Source organism: Syngnathus acus, chromosome 4, assembly GCF_901709675.1.
Source record: "Syngnathus acus chromosome 4, fSynAcu1.2, whole genome shotgun sequence".
NCBI classification, from domain to species: Eukaryota; Metazoa; Chordata; class Actinopteri; order Syngnathiformes; family Syngnathidae; genus Syngnathus; species Syngnathus acus.
In genome coordinates this window covers 3,380,200-3,398,237 of record NC_051090.1, presented here as the reverse complement: position 1 = coordinate 3,398,237, position 18,038 = coordinate 3,380,200, and the positions used below count along the sequence as shown (strand labels likewise).

Sequence of the window (18,038 nt, the reverse complement as noted above, 5' to 3'; positions counted from 1 at the left end):
GTATAATAAAATATTTTTTAATATGCTACTGACCTGAAGTGATGAATTAGCAAGATAGCAAGCGGGATGAGGATCATAAGAAAGCATGAAACAGCGAGCCACGTCCAGGAGCCTGTTCAAAGAATCAGTCATGTTTGTTTTCCTGAGTGATGTGACGATTAGATCAATTTCAAGGTCTGCATGTTTATAATTCAGGCTTAAAACAAAACGAGTTACTAGAGGTGGAGGCGGCTGACACATCCGTAGATAAGAAGTCGCCTAAAACAAATAGAAAACGTCAACACTGAACAACGAGAGAAGATCCAACAGCGATGATGTCTTACTTGTTACTGACAACCAGCTCTGTGGGCTCTCCAGCGTTCCGTCCTCTGACGCACATTTGTAAAAGCCTTCGTGTGCCTCGCTCACATTCTGAATGGTTAATTTCATTTCCGCGGTTGGACTGAGGGAACTGGATGTGAACATTTCAATGCCGTTCCTGAAGAAGGTCGTCTTTGTGTGGTTGGATTTCTGATAGCGACATGCTAAGACCACGCTACCCCCTTGTGGTACGGAGAAGGCGGGGGTCCTCATGATGACCGGACCGGCTGTCGGACAATATAAAAGTCAGGAAAAAAAAATGACATGACGCTGCGTTGACATCTTTCTGAAGACTCACAGGTGACGGTGATGTGAACGGCATTGCTGCGGCCTTCGGCGCCTTCGCACCAGTACAGCCCACTTTGGCCCTTCGTAGTCGAGACCAAACAGGTGCTGGATCTGCCTGGGTTGACTACACTGCCTGGTGAGAAGCATGCACCGGTCTTGGAGTCTGCGGTTCTTATGAAGTGGCTGGTTGAAGTTTGCCTCAGGAGCCAAGCTGTGGAGTTGGTCAGAGTCTCGGGACAGTGCAAGGTAAAGGTCTCGCCTGCGAACATGTGCCTGGAGCTGGGGGTCAGAGTCAGTGAGGGTGGGGGCAACTCTGAAGCACACAAAAAAGTACATACAATATTATATTCAAATTAGACATGCCCCCCCAGGTGCCAGGCAGGATCATTGACTTTGGGGCATTTACCGATTCTTTTAGAATTTTTGTCAACATTTCCTCACATCCACACGGGCAACATATTGAATGTTAACTAGCATTTTCCAAAGAATTGTTTGAGTTTGTAAAAGTTTTGTTTTGCAGACCCTGTGATATATTTGGCCACCCCATGCCCCTCCCACAAGAAAAAAAATCCACCGGTGTTACCAAACAAACTTTTCCTCACCTGACACACTCAGTGAAACCGGACCGCTTAGGAGCTCCTTGGTGGTGTTAGTATCGGAACACTCGGCCTGGCACCAGTACCTGCCGGCGTCCTCCCTCGCCACGGCGGTGATGGAGTAGCTACCCCCGGAAAGCAGATGCCGGGGGTCCTTCCCCGTCCGGGTGGGGCGAGGCTCATTTCTGAACCAGCGGTAAGTCCACGCCAAAGTGGAGTTGGACTCCACCGTACATCGCAGCAGCACACACTCCCCGAGGAAGACCTTCGTCCCCGGCGGCCACACGGTCACGCTGACTCGCGAGTCATCTGGGTTGGAAGTTTGATTGATGCTGCTGAATGATGTCCTCGGGACTGAGCGATGCACAATGCAGAGTAGAGATGTAACTGGATGTGCTTAAATGTCTCTCCCTCCTTAGCTCCACCTCACCTTCCCAGTAATAAACCATCATGCAATTTTAATTGAAGTCAATTGTGCCAGTGACCTTACCTTTAGAAGCTGCAACGAGGAGTACGAGTGCCGCTACACCTGAAATAACAAAAACAAAACCTCACACAGAGGATCCAACAATAAAAAAAAATAAAAAAAGACGTTAAAATAACGTTGATACAAAAGAATGAATCCCCAAGTGTTGTGACAGCCCTGCAAATTGCTTTAAGCTTTGCAGTGCTTGACAAGTCCGGACCAGTCACATAGACACACACAGTTGTCCTGATCTTGTGAGCCTTTTTACACATGTGCTGTAACACAACAGCCTCACACTCAATGAATCTTTCACGCTGACTAGTCGTCCTCATGGGAGCGCCTGGAATGTGGATGGACTTGTTGGATTTTCGTCTCTCGCCGACTCACTCATAAACATGAACACACACAGACGTGTATTGGCAATACCTTGCTTGAAGGCTGAAGTAAAAACTACACAACAAACTACAAACGCATAATTGTGTATTCTCTCTGTATATGTACCACCACCACCCCCACTTCATTTGCCCGGATAAAGCAGGTTGGACATCTCCATCCAGGAGAGCTCCCACTATACCTCCGTCCCGTTCATCGTATTTATATATTTATCATAAATGTATTATTTATTCCTATAAATGTATTTTATTTATATAAAGGCCGGTCCGCGGAAATATTTCTGACACGTAACCGGTCCGTGGTGCGAAAAAGGTTGGGGACCACTGCACTAAGAGACTTGAAAATAAAAGTTGAATTTGCATCTATTGATGTACTCACCCAGCAATGAGGAGATTAGGATGATGTTCATTCCGCCCCAAGCTTTGAGATCTTTCTCACAAAATGAAAAATTATTATTTGATGATAAATATATATATTTTCAGTCTTAAGTTTGGAAAATATCTCAGTGCTGTAATAAAGCAAAAGGCAATGAAAGAGGCCAGTCACAGAAGATAGTGATGGTCATCTTGGTGGAGACATTTCCTTCCTGTGACAATTTGTAAACAGGAGGAGGGTCAGATAAAGGGGGGTGGGCAAATTCCCTAAACTACTTTCAAACTTTCTTTAAATAAGAGCTAGAGCACTCAAAACGTACATGCACGGTTTTGGGTAATGAGAGGAAGCCGGACTACACAAAAAAAAAAAAGATTGAAGATAAGAATCGAACCCAGAACATCAGTAGTGTGAGGCGTCTATTCCATAAACACATTAAACCAGATAGTGTGCATTTATGCTTACATGATCATACTTGATTCATATTCATGGGGCTTATTTTTGCTGGCACTTTGTGAAATGATCAATTCGCAATAAATATGAATAATATTAAATGACATTCTATAACCATTTTTCCATTCACTTCAATGCCAACAAAGAAATAAACTAGTGTTTTTTTTTACTAGGGAATATTTTATTTTGAAAAAATCTACTTTTTCTTTTTTTTTTTTACTGCAAACTCTCCCTTTAACTCTCAAATCTTCTGCAGGTAACCCCTCCCTCACCCCTCCTCCCCTCCTCCCTCCCTCCATCCTTTCACATCCATCCTCCCATAATCCATAGGTTTTCTTCCGGGAACCTTTTACGCGCTGCAGGAATGCCTGCAAGTGCGACCATTGTTTTTGTCCGTGACTGAGGAAGAATAACAAAAGGGCGTCCATCAGAGGAGGAAGACAAAAGAGAAGGAGCGGGAACAGGGAGCAGGAGCAGGAGCAGGAGCAGGGCAGCCAGCCGCTGCAGTCATGGCCGCTAGAGAGATCACCGTTTTTGGCTTTGCCAGTGTGAACAAGGACATCACAGGTGGGTCTTCTTGTGGTTCTGCTTCCCAAACCATCCCCCGCCCTCCTCCGACTCACTGCGGGCTCAATCGGGCATGTCGTCCGCGCCCCCTTCTCCTCTCCTCTCCTCTCCTCCGAACACGCAGTTTGCTACGCGTGACATCTTGTTTGCATGCATGTGCAGATGCATGCAGCGGGAGAACATTCAGCAGAACATTCAAGGACCTCTACACGGACTAAAAATTGGGTTTTAAAAGGGCGGGGGGGGAGCGTAAGATAATATGAAAACAATTTATTAGATTTCCAGCTGATTGGAAGCCGTTTAAGTGGGGGGTTTTTTCCTGCCATCCAGTGCGTGAAAAAGGAGGGAGGGGTGCTCGAAGGCAGATGTTCCATGCATCTCCATGCTCTTTTCTAAATTTTGGAATCCTTGTAACACATTGGCTGCTGCTGTGTTAATTACTCCTAATGGCTCTTAGAGTCGCACTGTGATGATTGAATCAAGCATCACTTCATTCAAAACACCCTCCTGGCAAAAGGGGGTGGGCTGCGCCGGAGTGGGGGTAGGGGGGGGGGGGCGCTGAGCCTTCCTGTAGGCTGGCACAAGGTCATCGCTCTCAGTTGAATACTTCTGTCTGGAACATCTGAATTTACTTTTGAGGGGGTGGTTCTGTGTCACACTGCTCACCCCTCCCCTTTGTATTACAGGCGGGTGCCAATCCAAAGTACTTTTTGGGCCCACAATCTAAAAACTTCATTTACTGACATCACTGACATCTTTTTGTCTCTTTCATCCACAGACAGCATCAGGAAGATCATCGAGAAATCAACCATCAAGTTCATTTGCGGGATTAAGCTCGACACCAAGAGTGGTAAAACCGAGGACCGGATTCTGGTAAATTTGAAGACTACTCGGGTATTTCACAAATTATTTCCCAATGGCAGCCCCAATCGTAGCGAACAGCACAGCTCGGTGAGAAAAGGGATTTTGTTAACCACACAGAAGAAAGCGTAGGATAGCAGGGCGGGTTCCTCAGATGCCGCTGGTTAAGCGGTAGGGGGGCCGAGCAGTCCACGGCGTTTGATTCCAGGGCACTTTCATCTGAGAATATAGGGCAGAGATGCAAGATCTCGTTTTTGTTTAGTGCCAGTTTATCTGGATTCGATCTGGGACAATCAGCTCGCCCGCTATGAACTTGGAATGGATAGAAAGGATGAAGGCTTGACTCGTGTGAAGGATTAAGATGGAGATTGAGACAACGATCAATCGGTTCTGTTTTTATGATTTACAATATCCTCAGTTGCCCTTCCTGCAAACCCCGCAAGGCCAATGAGCTTTTATCCCGCTCAGAATCGGTCTGGCTTTTGGCAGCTTCTGCTGCTCTGTGGATGTGTTCATGATTCATTGTGTGGCAAGAGCAGGCAGTTAAAGATTTTTTTTTTTTCTTTTACATGTGCAGCCTTTGATTACCGCGCAATCCTTCCAAAACTCTCTCTCCGTAACACCGCTCTCCATTTATCTTTGAACGGGGAAGCCGTCGCTCGTTACGTAGCCCCCTACTGGGTCCCCGCGTCATCGATTTAAGTACGGATTTTGATCAGTCACGCCGCTTTGGGGATTTTTTTTTTTTTTTAAATGCACTTCTGTGTCATGTTGGTAATCCACAAGAACATTGGGTGGGAGTGCAAAGTCAGATGTGTGGAAATGTACCGGAGGTTACGAGGTGTGTTTCGCGCTCTGACGCATGAAAGACTTTGGAGACGATTGAAGTCTTGAGAAGACTTCAGTTGTGTTGTAGTCGCGGCAGCGGTAATGACGGTCCTCCTGCTGCGTCGGCGCACTTCACATCCGTTTACTCTTAACTATGCCGCCGACTGCCGACTCATTACTGTAATGCGATAGGGTCGGGCTTTATCGACTCGGAATATCTATCCAGAATGTTTGGAAGCGCTCCGGCTTGGAGTCCTTCCTCGCCACATAAGAAAGCGTCAGGTGGCTTTCGCAATCGTGTGCTCATGCTAAGTGTTGTTGCTGTTTGTGTCAGAACTCCCATATTTTGAAAATTCTTTTAAAAAAAAAAAAAAAAAAGTGAAAACATGAACATGAGGGTTTGAGTACACAGAAAATGAAGAAAATTGATTAAATTCATCACCTTTACACACAAGTGACCTTGTGGAATTTTTATGTATTTTTTTTAACTCTTTCACTGTCAGCCCAGATAAAATGGATCTTTGACGTCTATGGCCGTCAATGGCAGTGAATGAGTCGATTCGTTTTTAGAAAAATAACGAGCATTTTACAAATGTGTCGGAATCTTTCTGGAGACTTCTCAACCACACGGGATCGATTTACTTTTAAAAGCTCTGGCAATTCTTTCAATATTTAATAGCAAACTGACAATCCGCTTGTTATTCTTGTTTTGTTCAGAAGCGTCCGTGTGAAAGAATACAGTTCCTGTTTTTCCTCTGTAATGAAGGAAACACGAGGAGACTCTTTGGTCTCCGGGGAGTGTTTTAGTCGGGCCTTCGGAGTGTATGAAGTCAATGATTGGGAGCGACGGGGCAGAAAATGCGAGCAGGAGTAGCAGAGGGCAGTGCTCTTTGCTGCTGGTAGAACGCATCAACCTGCCAAAAACTAACCTCGAGATGTTACCTGACTTTTTCAGTTGTCAAGAACGGATGTGTGCTCCATTTTCTGTGCTCAAAAACAGCTGGGAAGGTAGAAATATCCATCTTGGCGCTAACGAGTGATTAGGTTGCAAATTAGCTCGCTAGATAGCAAATGCTAGCTTTGTTAGTCAAGAAAGGATCTGACTGGTAGTGTACTGAAAGGTATGCCTTGTACCTTTTTTGATATGTACAGAAGTCTTTTTGACATTTTAGGGCCACGTTTTTTTTGTTTTATTTGTGACAGCTCAAACAAGTCTAATTTGAGGTCTATTTTTGTGCCCAGTACAAGTAACACAAAGGATAATCAAGTGGCGTTTTCATTCTCTTGGTATTTTTGCTGACGAGCGCAGTGAAAAAGGGGGCGTTTGCGCCGTTGTAGGTGTGAACACAGTCGAATGAATTCAACTCGAATCTCAAGGCACCGCAAGGTTTATTATATGTTTTGTCGCAATCTAGCCGAACACATCTTACGACTCAAATGCTAAAGACATAACGTTTTCCCCTGAAGCGCTAATGTAAACGCGGTAAGAAAGTTGTGGCGGCTTGTCGAGCCTAAGGCCACTTTGTGCAGAAATGTGAGTGGAACCATCTTTTTTTTCCCCCCTGCCTGAACGAAGTCGTCTACCGAACATGGAAGGGCTTTTAGTCGGATCAATACAAGAACACGGAAAGAAAGCAATAGATGAGTCTCATCCTTAACTGTCTTGTATAGCGTGCAGATTATTGTTTTCCGTCCTGTCATAACCATTAAAACTCCCTCGACTGTTTTCAGCAACAACAAAATGGCGTCGATATGATTCGTCTCTCCTCAGGTGCTGGCGACCTGGCGTCTCTACTTCCTGGCGCCCAAGATTCCCGCCAAGGTACCGAGACATACATTTCCGGCTAAAGTCGGAATCTTCTCTCAACGAATGTTTGACGACAGGTTGAAACCACGTTTAACTTCTTGGAGATCCGAGCTTTGAATTCACACCCAGATCACCAGGTGAGTTTTTGTTCATGAGTCACGGTTTAGTTCTTGATTAACTGGTCTTGTCGCAGGTCATTATCGACACCGACAAGTCAACCTGCTGCCTGAGGTTCGAGTCACGTGACCACCTCAACCACGTGGTCAGCCACATCAATTATGCGCTCTCACGGATTTTCAACAACTCAGTGTTTGCGTAAGACTCACCAGCGCACAACTGGACGACTTAATAAGCGCATGACCCAGACATTTCCATCTTTTGCGATGTCTTGACCTCCGCAGACCTTCCATCTGTCACTCCGATAGCGATCTCTCCGAGGGTAGCAGGAAGTATTCGCCCAGCTCGGAGACGTCGGTGGAAACTCAGCGGGCCTGCGGTAAAGAAAATGAGCAAGTTATCTTTCACACAATTAGTTTCCTAGGTGTTCTTTATTTACACACACCCACACACGATCAAAGAAAGACTCGCTGATGTCTGTTCCACCCCACAGGAGGATTTTCAGAAACGTACGCCGCGCTGTGCGACTATAATGGCATCAGCTGCAAGGAGGAAGTGCAGTGGGTAAGGAAGCATTTTGAAATGTTTCACCGATGAGTAATATCAAAGGTGGGGGAGTCGAGTCACGTCGCCGATTTTAGAACTTGGGACTTTGCTTGACTAAATTTATCTAAGACTGTCTGAATTTTCTAGCTAGTTTGCACTTTTGTTGACTTTTTGTGACTTTATCTGTGTCCTCTAGGACGTGGACACCATCTACCACTCCCAGGACAACCGCGAGTTTAACCTGCTGGACTTTAGCCACCTTGAAAGCAGGTCAGATGATGCAAAAACAAACATATACAAAAACATGCTAGCTTACAAATAAATTCTGATGGTCACCCCCCCCCCCCCCCCCTGCAGGGATCTGGCGGTGATTGTCGCATCAGTGGCGTACAACACGTGGTTCACTAAGCTGTACTGCAAAGACCTGCGCTTGGCAAGTGAAAATTAATCCGTGGCTGCGTTGTTTTGTTGTCAAGCGGGACGCTTACGTTTTCATATGCTTAATTGCGTTCAGGGCTCGGAGGTGACCGAGCAGGTCCTGCACACGGTCAGCAAATCATCCAGCCTTGAAGAGATCACGCTGGAGAATGTCGGGTTGAAATCGTAAGCACCAAAAAAAAAAAAAAAAAGAATCGATTTTACAGCTGAACGAGGGTCCGACTCAAGTGGAAAATTCTTAAAGTGATCTTGGGTTGAGCCTTGAATATTAAGCAGAAAGAACTTTTCAACAATTTCCAGCATTTCATTCGCTGTGTTGCAGAGACTTCCCGCAGAAGATGTCGGCCGCTCTCTCGGAGAACCCCGCCGCTGTCATCCACTCGCTCAACCTGGCCCACAACTCTCTGGACAACCAAGGTGGAGATAAGCGGCCATCACACTCTAAGAATAACCAGCCACATGCTCTCAGTCCAACCATCCTCCAATTTGCACGGACATTTGACAAGCCACGGGTGTCTCCACTGGAAGTTAATTTTAAGGGTGGTGACGCGTCTGCAGAGGCTTTAGCACCCGTGTCCAAGTGACCGTTAGCAAGACGCCCAAGCGCTAATTGCTCCTGATGAGTCGACTGCCACCACGCACGGATGCCTTGGTCGCCGGCGTGTGACTGTGACTGCGAGTGTTAATGTGAGAGCGACTTGGCTGAACAGGAGGCGATGTTCAAATGTTCAGAAACGACTCGCTATTTCACTCTTGACTTGTTTTGTGGGAATATATTGCCACTTTTGTAACATTTATACAGGCGTGGCCAGTCTGATCCAGCAAATGTGCCACCTCAGCAAGGGTCTGCGTCTCCTCAACCTCTCCAAGACCTCGCTCACCTCAAAAGGTTGTTGGGTTTCCCCGCCATTTTCGATTCGTTCTAAAATTCATCTAACATTCGACCAATCCACCTTTTCTCCATCTAGGTGTGGTGTCGCTTTCTATGGCGCTCAACTCCAGTGACGAATACTCCAACTCGCTTCTGCACCTGGACCTGAGCAAGAACCCCGGCGTCCTGTCCGGGGACGACGCCTCGGTCAGGAAGCCCCATGCATTTTCTTAAACGGAGCCATTTCTCCTTGACGTCTCTTCTTTCTGTCTTTGCAGAGCTTGTATCTGTTCTTGTCGCAGCCCAACTGCCTGGTGCATCTGGATCTGTCGGGCACAGATTGCTCTGTGGACTCAGTAAGGCTTCAACCGTCCAAAGCTGTGTGTCCTTCCTTTGCTCGGATTTAACCCTTTCCGCTCTGTCTCCGGCAGCTATTCGGGGCTCTACTGAGGGGTTGTTGCGCTGATCTCTCCTTTCTCAATCTTTCCAAAAATTCCTTCTCAAACAGGTCAGTCCTGTGCAAAGGGCTAGAACCCGGCCTCCAAAATACATTTTAGAATTCTAAACAGTGTTATTATTCTTCATTTCAAATGCAACCCAAGATATTTTGAGCGTCTGGAACGGATGAATGCCACTTCAGTTCATTTCAAAGGGGAAACACGATTTGGTTTCCAATATGAGAAAACCGAGTCACGATCTTGGTCGTAGAATGAATTAAACTCTCCGGCTGTGTAGTATTTTTTGGCAGAACTCACTGTTTGCGCTTCACGGATGGATTTGAGAGCTCTCATTGTGTATGAATACTTAAGTGGTGCCATCCATCATCGCTTTCTTCTGTATGCGATGTCCGTACTCTGCGCATGTCAAGAGCGTCGACGCTTGTCTATGTGGCCACTCTCGCCTCATCTCATCCATCTCGCTTTCTCTTTCCCTACTCTTACTGGTTTTTTTTTTTTATATATATACCTAGCAGAAAAGGGAAGGACACGCTGCCGTTGTTCCGTCAGTTCTTCAGCTCCGCCTTCAGCCTCACCCACGTCAGCCTGGCCGCCATGAAACTCCCCCCTGACGTCTTCAGGTACTCCCTCCATTTTCCCAAACACTTGTTCTCACTTGAGCTTCTAAAACTTGCAAAGAGCAATTGTCTGGGTCAACAGGGCTCTGCTATTGGGCTTAACCTCCAACCCTCACATCACTGACCTTCATCTGGACATCAGTGGCTGTGAGGTGAGAACAGATCCAGAATACGAGGGTTCTTCTGCGATCTTGAGCTTGTTTGCCTTTTCTTACCATCCTCCAGCTTCGATGTACCGGCGCTGCCGTCCTGCAGGAGCTCTTCCCCAGAGTCTCTTCCATCGCCACTCTGGACATCTCAGACAACGGTACGGTGACACGGGGTGACATATTGTACCCTGCCCTTCCCATCCTGCTTTGACCTTGTCTGGTTTTGTCAAGTTTGTCCCCGGGGCGACTTTTGAGATGTTCTCGTGTCGACAGGTTTGGATGCCGACTTGCTCACGGTTCTGCCCGCCTTCTCCCGACACCACTCGCTGAAACACCTTCATCTCGGCAAGAACTTCAACATCAAAAACAGGTGATCCGCGTCACGCTTTTAATGTGGTTATTTGCGGCTCAAAGAAGAAAAAAGAATCTCAAACACGGCATGCGCCAGCTGGAATCAACAGCTCTGTTGACTCTAGTTCACTTTTCAGACGCCGTCGGCTTCTCACCCGCTATGCAGCTGCAGCTAAATTACGATAATTATCCTCGGCTCATTCGCTGTCTGTCTTCACGTCTTTACATCCGCAGGGTTTTGGATGAAGTCCTGCAGAAGTTGGTGCAGCTCATACAAGAAGAGGAATGTGTGAGTGAGGACAGGATGATCTATCCAAATGCTCTTCTATAGACATCACTACAGCTCGAGAGTGAAAGAGAAATCCTGTTCACACTACGTTTCCCAGAAACATGAATTATTTCTGTCTCCCTGTTTGCCTTGTGTTCCACCATCTTCACATGCATGTATAATCAATAATTCATACGTGCAGTGTATCAAACCACATGGAAACTCGCTTCCTGTGTCTCTCTCCAGGCCCTGCAGACCTTGTCGCTGACCGACTCGCGCCTCCGTTCCCGGGGTACGGTTTTGGTCAACGCCCTGGGGAGCAACACCTGCCTGAGGAAGGTGGATCTGAGCGGCAACAACATGGACGACATCGGCGCCAAGATGCTGAGCAAAGCCCTGCAGATTAACACCACGCTCCGGTAAGCTTGTGGTTTTGGGGAGGTCGGAGGTGGTTACAGGTAGCGGTTGGATGGGGTGGAAAATCTGGGTGGTAAACGTTCATCCATGTGCTCACTGCAGGAGCGTGACATGGGATCGCAACAGTACCTCCGCAGCAGGATTTCTTGACGTGGCCAGAGCACTCGAACAGTAAGAGCATAAGATTGTCTTTTGAGGTTATTATTGTCATTGTCATTATTATTGTTATTATTATTATTGTCATTGTTATTATTATTGTCATTATTACTATTATTATTTTTATTATAATTGTTAGCATTTTTTTTACTATTATTTTATTAATATTATAATTTTATTATCATCATCTGGGAAAACGAGCATGTAGTTGTTCACCCGCATTTTCGTAAGCAGTTATCCCGTCAGATGTAGTTTGTGCAGTAAGACCTACAGTGCCAACGTCGTTGAAATTGGCAACACGAGCCTGGCGAATTGATGTTTTCCTCGTGGCTATCTTAAAATGTTCAGCCGTCTCTTCAGGCCAAGTAGGACATGGTTGAAGAGGGTATTACTCACTCGCTCTCATGAGGGGATATTATGGGATGGTCTTGTCCAGTGGCGATACTGAACTGAGCTAACCCTCAAATATGGAGGCAGCCGTGGAAAAGTGGTTAGCAAAAGTGTGTGCCCGATCCAACTCACTGCCACGTTTTCTCTCTTCTTAAGTAATTTCACCCTGCAGTACATGCCTCTCCCCCTGAGCGACATCAGTCAGGCGTACCGTAGCGCCCCCGAGAGGACGGAGCAGGCACTGACCAAGGTCGGTGCAGCGTGGTGTTGTTGTTTTTGGGCTCGGTGGAGAAATCTTGACTTCCTGCTTAGATCCAGCGAGCTCTGGTGAGGAACAACCAGACTCAGCGGTTCTCCCAGCGTCAGGCTCTCCGGCTGCATCAAGGCCTCGTCACCAGCACCGCAGAGCAGGTAGCGCTGCTGTTTTGACAGCCGGTGACCTCGATCTCATATGAAAATTTTTTTCCGTTTCCAAGGTGATGGAGCGTCTGTGCGCACGCGTTCAGCAGCAGGTGTGCCTGCTACGAGGCGTCGGTGAAGCGGAGGATATTCAAGCGGCCAAGCAAGTGCTAAAGGAGGCCAGGAATTCCCGCGCGGTGAGCCACTCGACTCTTCAAGTGCGGGGCAGTAAAGCTGAAAGCATGTTTTGTTTTTGCACACTCCAAGCTGTACCCCTCCCTGTGCGAGCTGGCGCACGTGCTCTCTATGGACGGGCCGGTGCGACAACGTTTGGACTCGCTGGCTGGCGAGCTTGCCAAAGCCGCCGACAAAGAGCTTCAGGTTGTTTGCATTGCTCGTCCAAGCGCCCAATTCCGATTCAGGCCATAAGTGTTCCTTAGGTGACGGAAGGCTGCTCTTGCACAGGTGATCGTCGATTCAATGGTGTCGCTCTGCCGTGAGCTCTGTCCTTTGTCGTCCGCCGCGGCGGAGCGACTGTCCCCGCCGCTCTCGTCCGTCTCGGACCGCGTGTCCGTACCTCGCGCCACCATTCGCACCGCCCTGATGGAAAGAGCAGCACAGGACGTCCAGCGAGCCTTAGAGTAACTCTTCGTGATTCGGGCAAACTACTGATTTTCTATTTTCTTTCCCCCGGCGGGTATGTCGTTTAAAGAAAACCATTTTCCTTCCGTAGAGAAGTCAAGCTGTCCGTGGTGTCCTATCTCACCAACTCCATCGTGGACCAAATCCTGCAGGAACTCTACGCCACCCACAAGACGCTGGTAAATCCGACGTTGTCGACATTCATGTGTGCCTTGAGCGGTCAAATATCCATCCTTAAAGAGGACTCCCTGTCCCAGACCCGGCAGGTGTCTCATCTGAAACGCTGGGATGGCTCGTGCGAAGACGGGACTGGCTGGAGGTTCAACAGACACAGAGACTCTCTGGACATCACTGAGGAGGAGCTCGGCACCAGTATAGTAAGTGAGGGTACGCTGTGAGGAGAACCGCAGGGATCTAGTTCCGTGCCACCGGGTCTAAGATCTGAATTTCACCCAGCAAAAGCAAAGCGGCTGACTTCCTGTTCCGTTTCAGATATTGAGACTTCTTTGTGCATCCTGTTTTCATGCCCACCCAATTATGTGTCGGTTCGTCAAATTAATAAAGACCAAGTGGCCCCTTTTTTGTCTTTGTTTAGCTTAAAACATTGTTGTCTTGAGGGGAGTTCCTCAAGGTTCCATCTTCAGCCCCTTTGTCCTCACTTTAATAAGAAACTTCTCTGCAAGCCTTTGCTAACAATTTAAAGACCTCAAATATCTCTGTATCCGTCACCCTGAAGGATCTCAGGTGCAATCTGTCAACATTCTATATTTAGCTCCCTTTTTAAATTCCTGCAGAACCTTGCTGCAACAGAAAAAGCCTTTAAAAGAGGATTTGTTCTTTTCAAACTCCCACTGACAAAAGCACTCTTTTTACCCTGGACCGTCTTTGTATTCTTGGGTCTTGACGTCATGTTTCTGTCTCCAGTCTTTCAGTATCTTCTTCCCTTCCAGGACACAATAGCCATTAAGAAGCGCAGCTCAAGAACGAGACGAATACGACCCGTCTCCACCAGGCTGAGTGAGTAGTCCCACACATCCCGCCCCTACCTCTTGTTTTCCCGTCAGACCTCCAATCCCCCCTGCAATGACACAAATGGCTCCATTAGAGTACTTTCTGATCAGCCCATTTTTCCCTTTTGCGGTATTGCCGTCTGAAAGATGACTTTATGGTTTCTTCAGCGGCGGCTGAGCCGTAATGGACCTTCCGGGAAATATCCCTGATTGATGATAGGGAAGATTAGCAATCAAAACATCAGTTGATTGTTTACTAATGGGCGGCATTGATGGCGAGTCTGCCTCACAGTCAGAGGTTGATTCTTGGTTCTTCTGAGTTTGGACGTTCTCAACTTGGGTCAGTTTTCACATTTCCTGCGCACCCATTTATATTCTCTTCGCCCTCAGGTCTCTGCGACGACTCCAGCTCCTCGCCGCCCCCTTCCATCCCGTCCTATTCCACACCTCTGTCCCGCTCAGCCTCCTGGGAGGGCCTGTCTGAGTTGCCCACGCAGGGTCTGCCCCTCCACCACGTGACCAGGGTCCGCCCGAGACCTCCGCGCAGGCACAAAGGAGGATACCTTCCGGCTGAGACGGTGAGGGGCCTTTCGCTCCTACTATCTCGCCATTTGAAGTATACTTTAATTCCAGAGGTGGCAAAAGTTTGCACACCCTGTACTTGAATGTGGGGTTGTAACGGATAAACAGTATTTCCATTCATTCCAATGGGGAAATATGATTTGAAGTACAAGCAGTAACCCCTAAGCACATTCTGTGTTATGTTCTTTGTGTTCAGCAGTGTAGTGAAAATGGAGGAATAAGCCCGCTGGATGATGGACTGCCAGATTTCTATACTAAAAGAGTCCTTCCAGACAGGTAAGTGCTTCTTTATTGCTGTTGTTAAGATAATTTTGGGACATTACTTCAAATCTGCCTCACTTCAAAATATATAAAAAGTCACGATGCTTTTCCATTATTTCAAAATCAACAGATGTAATTCGTCCAAAGGTTTTTGAATGCACAAATTTGCCTCAAGAAAATGTGCAAATATTTTATTGACATTCCACATTGGATTATAAAACAACAAAGCAAGAGGTATTGACAGAGATAAACCATTGTGTATATGAAGAGGTGTTGCCTAGCAACAGTCAAACAGCAGAAGGAGAAACCGCAAACACGCGGCTGTTGAATGCAACGAGGTCCCGACAGAGTTGACAGAGGACGCGAGGTATAATTGTGCCAGACGGGAGCGAGTTTGTCTGACACGCCAACTATGACCTTCATCGTCTCCCGCAGTCAACTCTCCTCTTTGCACAACACGCACTCACTGAGGAGGAAGAAGAGGAGGAACGTGCTCGCCATCTTCGGTTTCCGCAGAAACCGCAACCAGACCAACCAGGAGTCGGACATCGACTTTTACGGCGAGCACGCCGTTGCTACGGCACCATCGGGGTTCGTATACCAAACTGTATCAAAAGCCCCTCTCACTTGCCCATTAGTCCCGCCTCACACAAATTCCGCTAATGTCGTGCTTTACATCGCTGCCACCAAAATACCATCTGCTCCGCATCTTGCAGTGTTCCAAAACGCGTCTTCGTGGTTCTTTTGAGGACACTCTGAGGCTGTGAATCCCCGAAACGACCCAGAAAAATATGTGCCTCATCTTGTTCAATATGCCAAGCAACTTATGGTGTACACAGGCGTGAGGACACAGATGTCCACGACAGCTGGCAGATCACACTTTCTTTGCCGGAAAATGACTACAGGAAACCATATCTGTCCATATTATGTCTTTTGCATTTTTAATAGAGAATACCAGCACTGAGTTGTACAACTATATTTTAAAATAATAATGAAATAGAATGTAAAGACAAACTGTAGAATTCCTGTCAAGGTAGCTGGAGTCGGAATGTCCGGCTAGTTCAATGTGAGAATCCGGGCGTGAGTTGTGGCCTCCAGCAGTTCCTTGCGAGTGCCGTTTTATATTTCTGTGTTTGACTAACTTTTGATGCTCGTGTGTTTTGTCTTCAGGGCAGCCACAGAGAACGTGTACACACTCCTCCAGCCCCCAAGGGCCAAAGCAGGGTCTCCCGGAGATAGACCCGATGGGAAGAATACTCTGGTTCTGAGTCTGCCACCACCCATGCCGGGCATTCCGTATTCAGTGATGGCAGGAAGCAAACACCCCTTTTACTCCCCCACTGAGGTACTGATGCCACCGGCTCAAAGATTTTTATGTAATTTCTCAAACTATTCCGGGTTGTTTTTGTTTTCGATAGCGCTCCGAAAAAGATGCGGGGCCCGGCGATCATCCGCCGATAGAGGCCGACAAGTATTGGGCGGACGACAAGCAGAGGACCAGCGAGGTTCTGCAGGCCGAGGACATATGGCTGGACACCAGGACGGGCGAGCGGCACGTGGAGAGGCGGCGCTCGGACGAGAGGCCGGGGGAGGCGTGGCCCGTCGACAGACACCCGGACAGACAAATAGACAGACAGTGGACGGCGGAGAGACACACGCAGTGGCAGATTGATCGCAAGATGGAGAGACAGCGGCTGGGCGGCAGGCAGATAGACCGCTCGTGGTCGGAAGGCAAGCAGACGGACGTGCAGCTGGATGCCCAGTTGATGGACAGAAGTGTCTGGAAGCCCGACAGACATCATTTCACTCCGAGGCCGTTGCCGCCGTACCCCTCGGACAGGACGCCCTCGCCCAAACAGGATGTGAGCGCCGAGGTGGACGCACAGGCGGAAAGACGGGTCAGTCCCGATTCTTGCCCGGAAGGGTGGCGGAGCGGCTACGGCGGGCGAGCGGCCCCCAAACCTGAACCCCCGCCGCAAAGTAGCAAACCCAATTTGTCCAAACTACGGCAAAGGCATCGGGTGGAGAGCTCAGACACACTACCTGGTAAGGGTAGTTGTAGGGGTCAAAGTTCATGCCTGAGTGTTGCTATGTTGGAGGTAATACAAAATACAATTTGCTCTGTTGCTGCAGAAGAAGATGACGATGTCCAGAGGGAACCGGCCAAGAAGGACCAGGAAAAAAGAAGAGACCAGGAGACTCAACCTCCGCCGATTCCCGAAAAGGTATACGACAAATATCCTTGCGCTTAATTACTTTGCGAGTTGACTTTCTGTGCCGATGGGCTTCAAACAGCCAAAGGCGACGTCGTACGTGACTTTCCTGAAAGAGCCGGCTCCGGAGAGGAGCTTGCCCCCTCCACCTTTGCCCCCTCCGTTCGGCAGACATGCGCACGGGCTGCCCGACAGAGCTGCCAGTCAAGGTGTGTGAAAACAAAACAACACCGTCAGTCAGACATAAATGTGACGGTCGTGTCGATTTCTAAATATTTTCCTTTCCTTTCACTCACTCAGGTGAAGAAGGATTGCGCCCTCAGGCACCCATCAAGCCTCAAAGGAACCGGAAAGCCATGTCATGCGACGCAGGTATCGCCTCATGATGCGGTCCACGAGTCTAAGTGTCAGTCTGCCATTTTGTATCTTGCTAACGTTGCGCCGTGTCTCCCCTTACCCATGTCCTCCATCAACTCAGGCACGGACAGGGACAGCCCCAATAGCATTGAGAAGCCCCCCAATCGCAAACCCCCAGAGAAAAAGCCTAGACTGCCCCAAAACAGAAATAAGTCACTGGACTTGTCCGGTACATGTCTGCTTTTTATATCTGTGTGCTGTCAGTGTGGTGGTTGTCCTTTATTGTTGTACCAGTGTTAAAATTTCCACCATTTGAAAATGTCACGGCAAATTAATTCGCTATGTATAAATTCCGATTGTATTTATGATGAATGATTCAAACACTGTACACAACTGGATGTGTTTGACATAAAAATCTTTTTGTCTTCACAGACAGCTTCAACTCAGCACATGGTCACAGCGAGCTGGTGTGATGATGTCACAGCACACACACACGTGCTCCCCTTATTTAACAGTGTTTGCTTCTTGAGAAGACCGCCCTCAACTTCTTATCTGACTTGTGGCTTGTAAAATCTTCATTTTTTTTAGTCATATTATCAGAATGTGATTTCTACAACTGGAGTGCCCACCGACACAGCCGACTGCCTTGAACATGACTTGAGGATTTATATCTGAAAGGTGATATTATATTTTATAGAGAGAGAGAAAAATCAATATTATGTATGAGCACCCCCAATAAACCATAAACGCAGTGTATGAACGAATGTATGAATAAAAAAATGGAATGGATAAACTGTTTTTGCCA

General features: G+C 47.6%; 2 protein-coding genes across 6 annotated transcripts in view; one reads left to right on the top strand and one right to left on the bottom strand.

Annotated features, from left to right (window-relative positions):
• Positions 1-7,457, bottom strand: part of LOC119121837 (Fc receptor-like protein 3) — a 15,172-nt gene extending 7,715 nt beyond the window's left edge. The window contains exons 1-8 of one of the 2 annotated variants that reach the window (XM_037249805.1): positions 7,318-7,457; positions 2,482-2,532; positions 1,735-1,773; positions 1,251-1,598; positions 659-961; positions 324-587; positions 217-258; positions 34-112 (exon numbers count right to left, since the gene is read on the bottom strand). In XM_037249805.1, coding sequence (XP_037105700.1) covers positions 34-112; positions 217-258; positions 324-587; positions 659-961; positions 1,251-1,598; positions 1,735-1,773; positions 2,482-2,512 — 1,106 coding nt within the window. In that variant the 5' untranslated portion in view covers positions 2,513-2,532; positions 7,318-7,457. Of the gene's footprint in view, positions 1-33; positions 113-216; positions 259-323; positions 588-658; positions 962-1,250; positions 1,599-1,734; positions 1,774-2,481; positions 2,886-7,317 lie in introns of those variants that run through there. The other variant, XM_037249806.1, reaches the window with a different exon arrangement.
• LOC119121829 (capping protein, Arp2/3 and myosin-I linker protein 3-like) lies at positions 3,211-18,028 on the top strand. Of its 4 annotated transcripts, none has more exons than XM_037249783.1 (40): positions 3,211-3,495; positions 4,274-4,368; positions 6,956-7,006; positions 7,069-7,128; positions 7,185-7,306; positions 7,393-7,487; positions 7,602-7,672; positions 7,851-7,924; positions 8,012-8,087; positions 8,169-8,257; positions 8,415-8,509; positions 8,895-8,981; positions 9,061-9,170; positions 9,242-9,319; positions 9,395-9,471; positions 9,937-10,041; positions 10,121-10,190; positions 10,264-10,345; positions 10,461-10,557; positions 10,773-10,827; positions 11,053-11,225; positions 11,326-11,394; positions 11,926-12,019; positions 12,082-12,180; positions 12,246-12,365; positions 12,436-12,549; positions 12,634-12,809; positions 12,902-12,989; positions 13,068-13,187; positions 13,761-13,827; positions 14,211-14,398; positions 14,599-14,678; positions 15,099-15,254; positions 15,834-16,008; positions 16,082-16,709; positions 16,797-16,888; positions 16,959-17,085; positions 17,177-17,248; positions 17,355-17,462; positions 17,666-18,028. In XM_037249783.1, exons 1-40 carry the CDS (start codon positions 3,438-3,440, stop codon positions 17,704-17,706), a joined length of 4,434 nt encoding a protein of 1,477 aa, XP_037105678.1. In that variant the 5' UTR covers positions 3,211-3,437; the 3' UTR covers positions 17,707-18,028. The 4 variants fall into 4 exon arrangements, with proteins under 4 accessions (XP_037105678.1, XP_037105680.1, XP_037105677.1 ...); XM_037249785.1 differs by having other exon boundaries at positions 9,934-10,041; positions 14,602-14,678; XM_037249782.1 differs by having other exon boundaries at positions 9,934-10,041.
• The last annotated feature ends 10 nt before the right edge of the window (positions 18,029-18,038 follow it).

Bases quoted from the DNA above. Each gene is read 5' to 3' on its own strand.
- LOC119121829 (XM_037249782.1), top strand. From the start codon at position 3,438: ATGGCCGCTAGAGAGATCACCGTTTTTGGCTTTGCCAGTGTGAACAAG. The intron at 4,369-6,955 runs GTAAATTTGAAG...GTCTCTCCTCAG, and splicing joins AAACCGAGGACCGGATTCTG to GTGCTGGCGACCTGGCGTCT. The intron at 7,307-7,392 runs GTAAGACTCACC...TGACCTCCGCAG, and splicing joins TTCAACAACTCAGTGTTTGC to ACCTTCCATCTGTCACTCCG.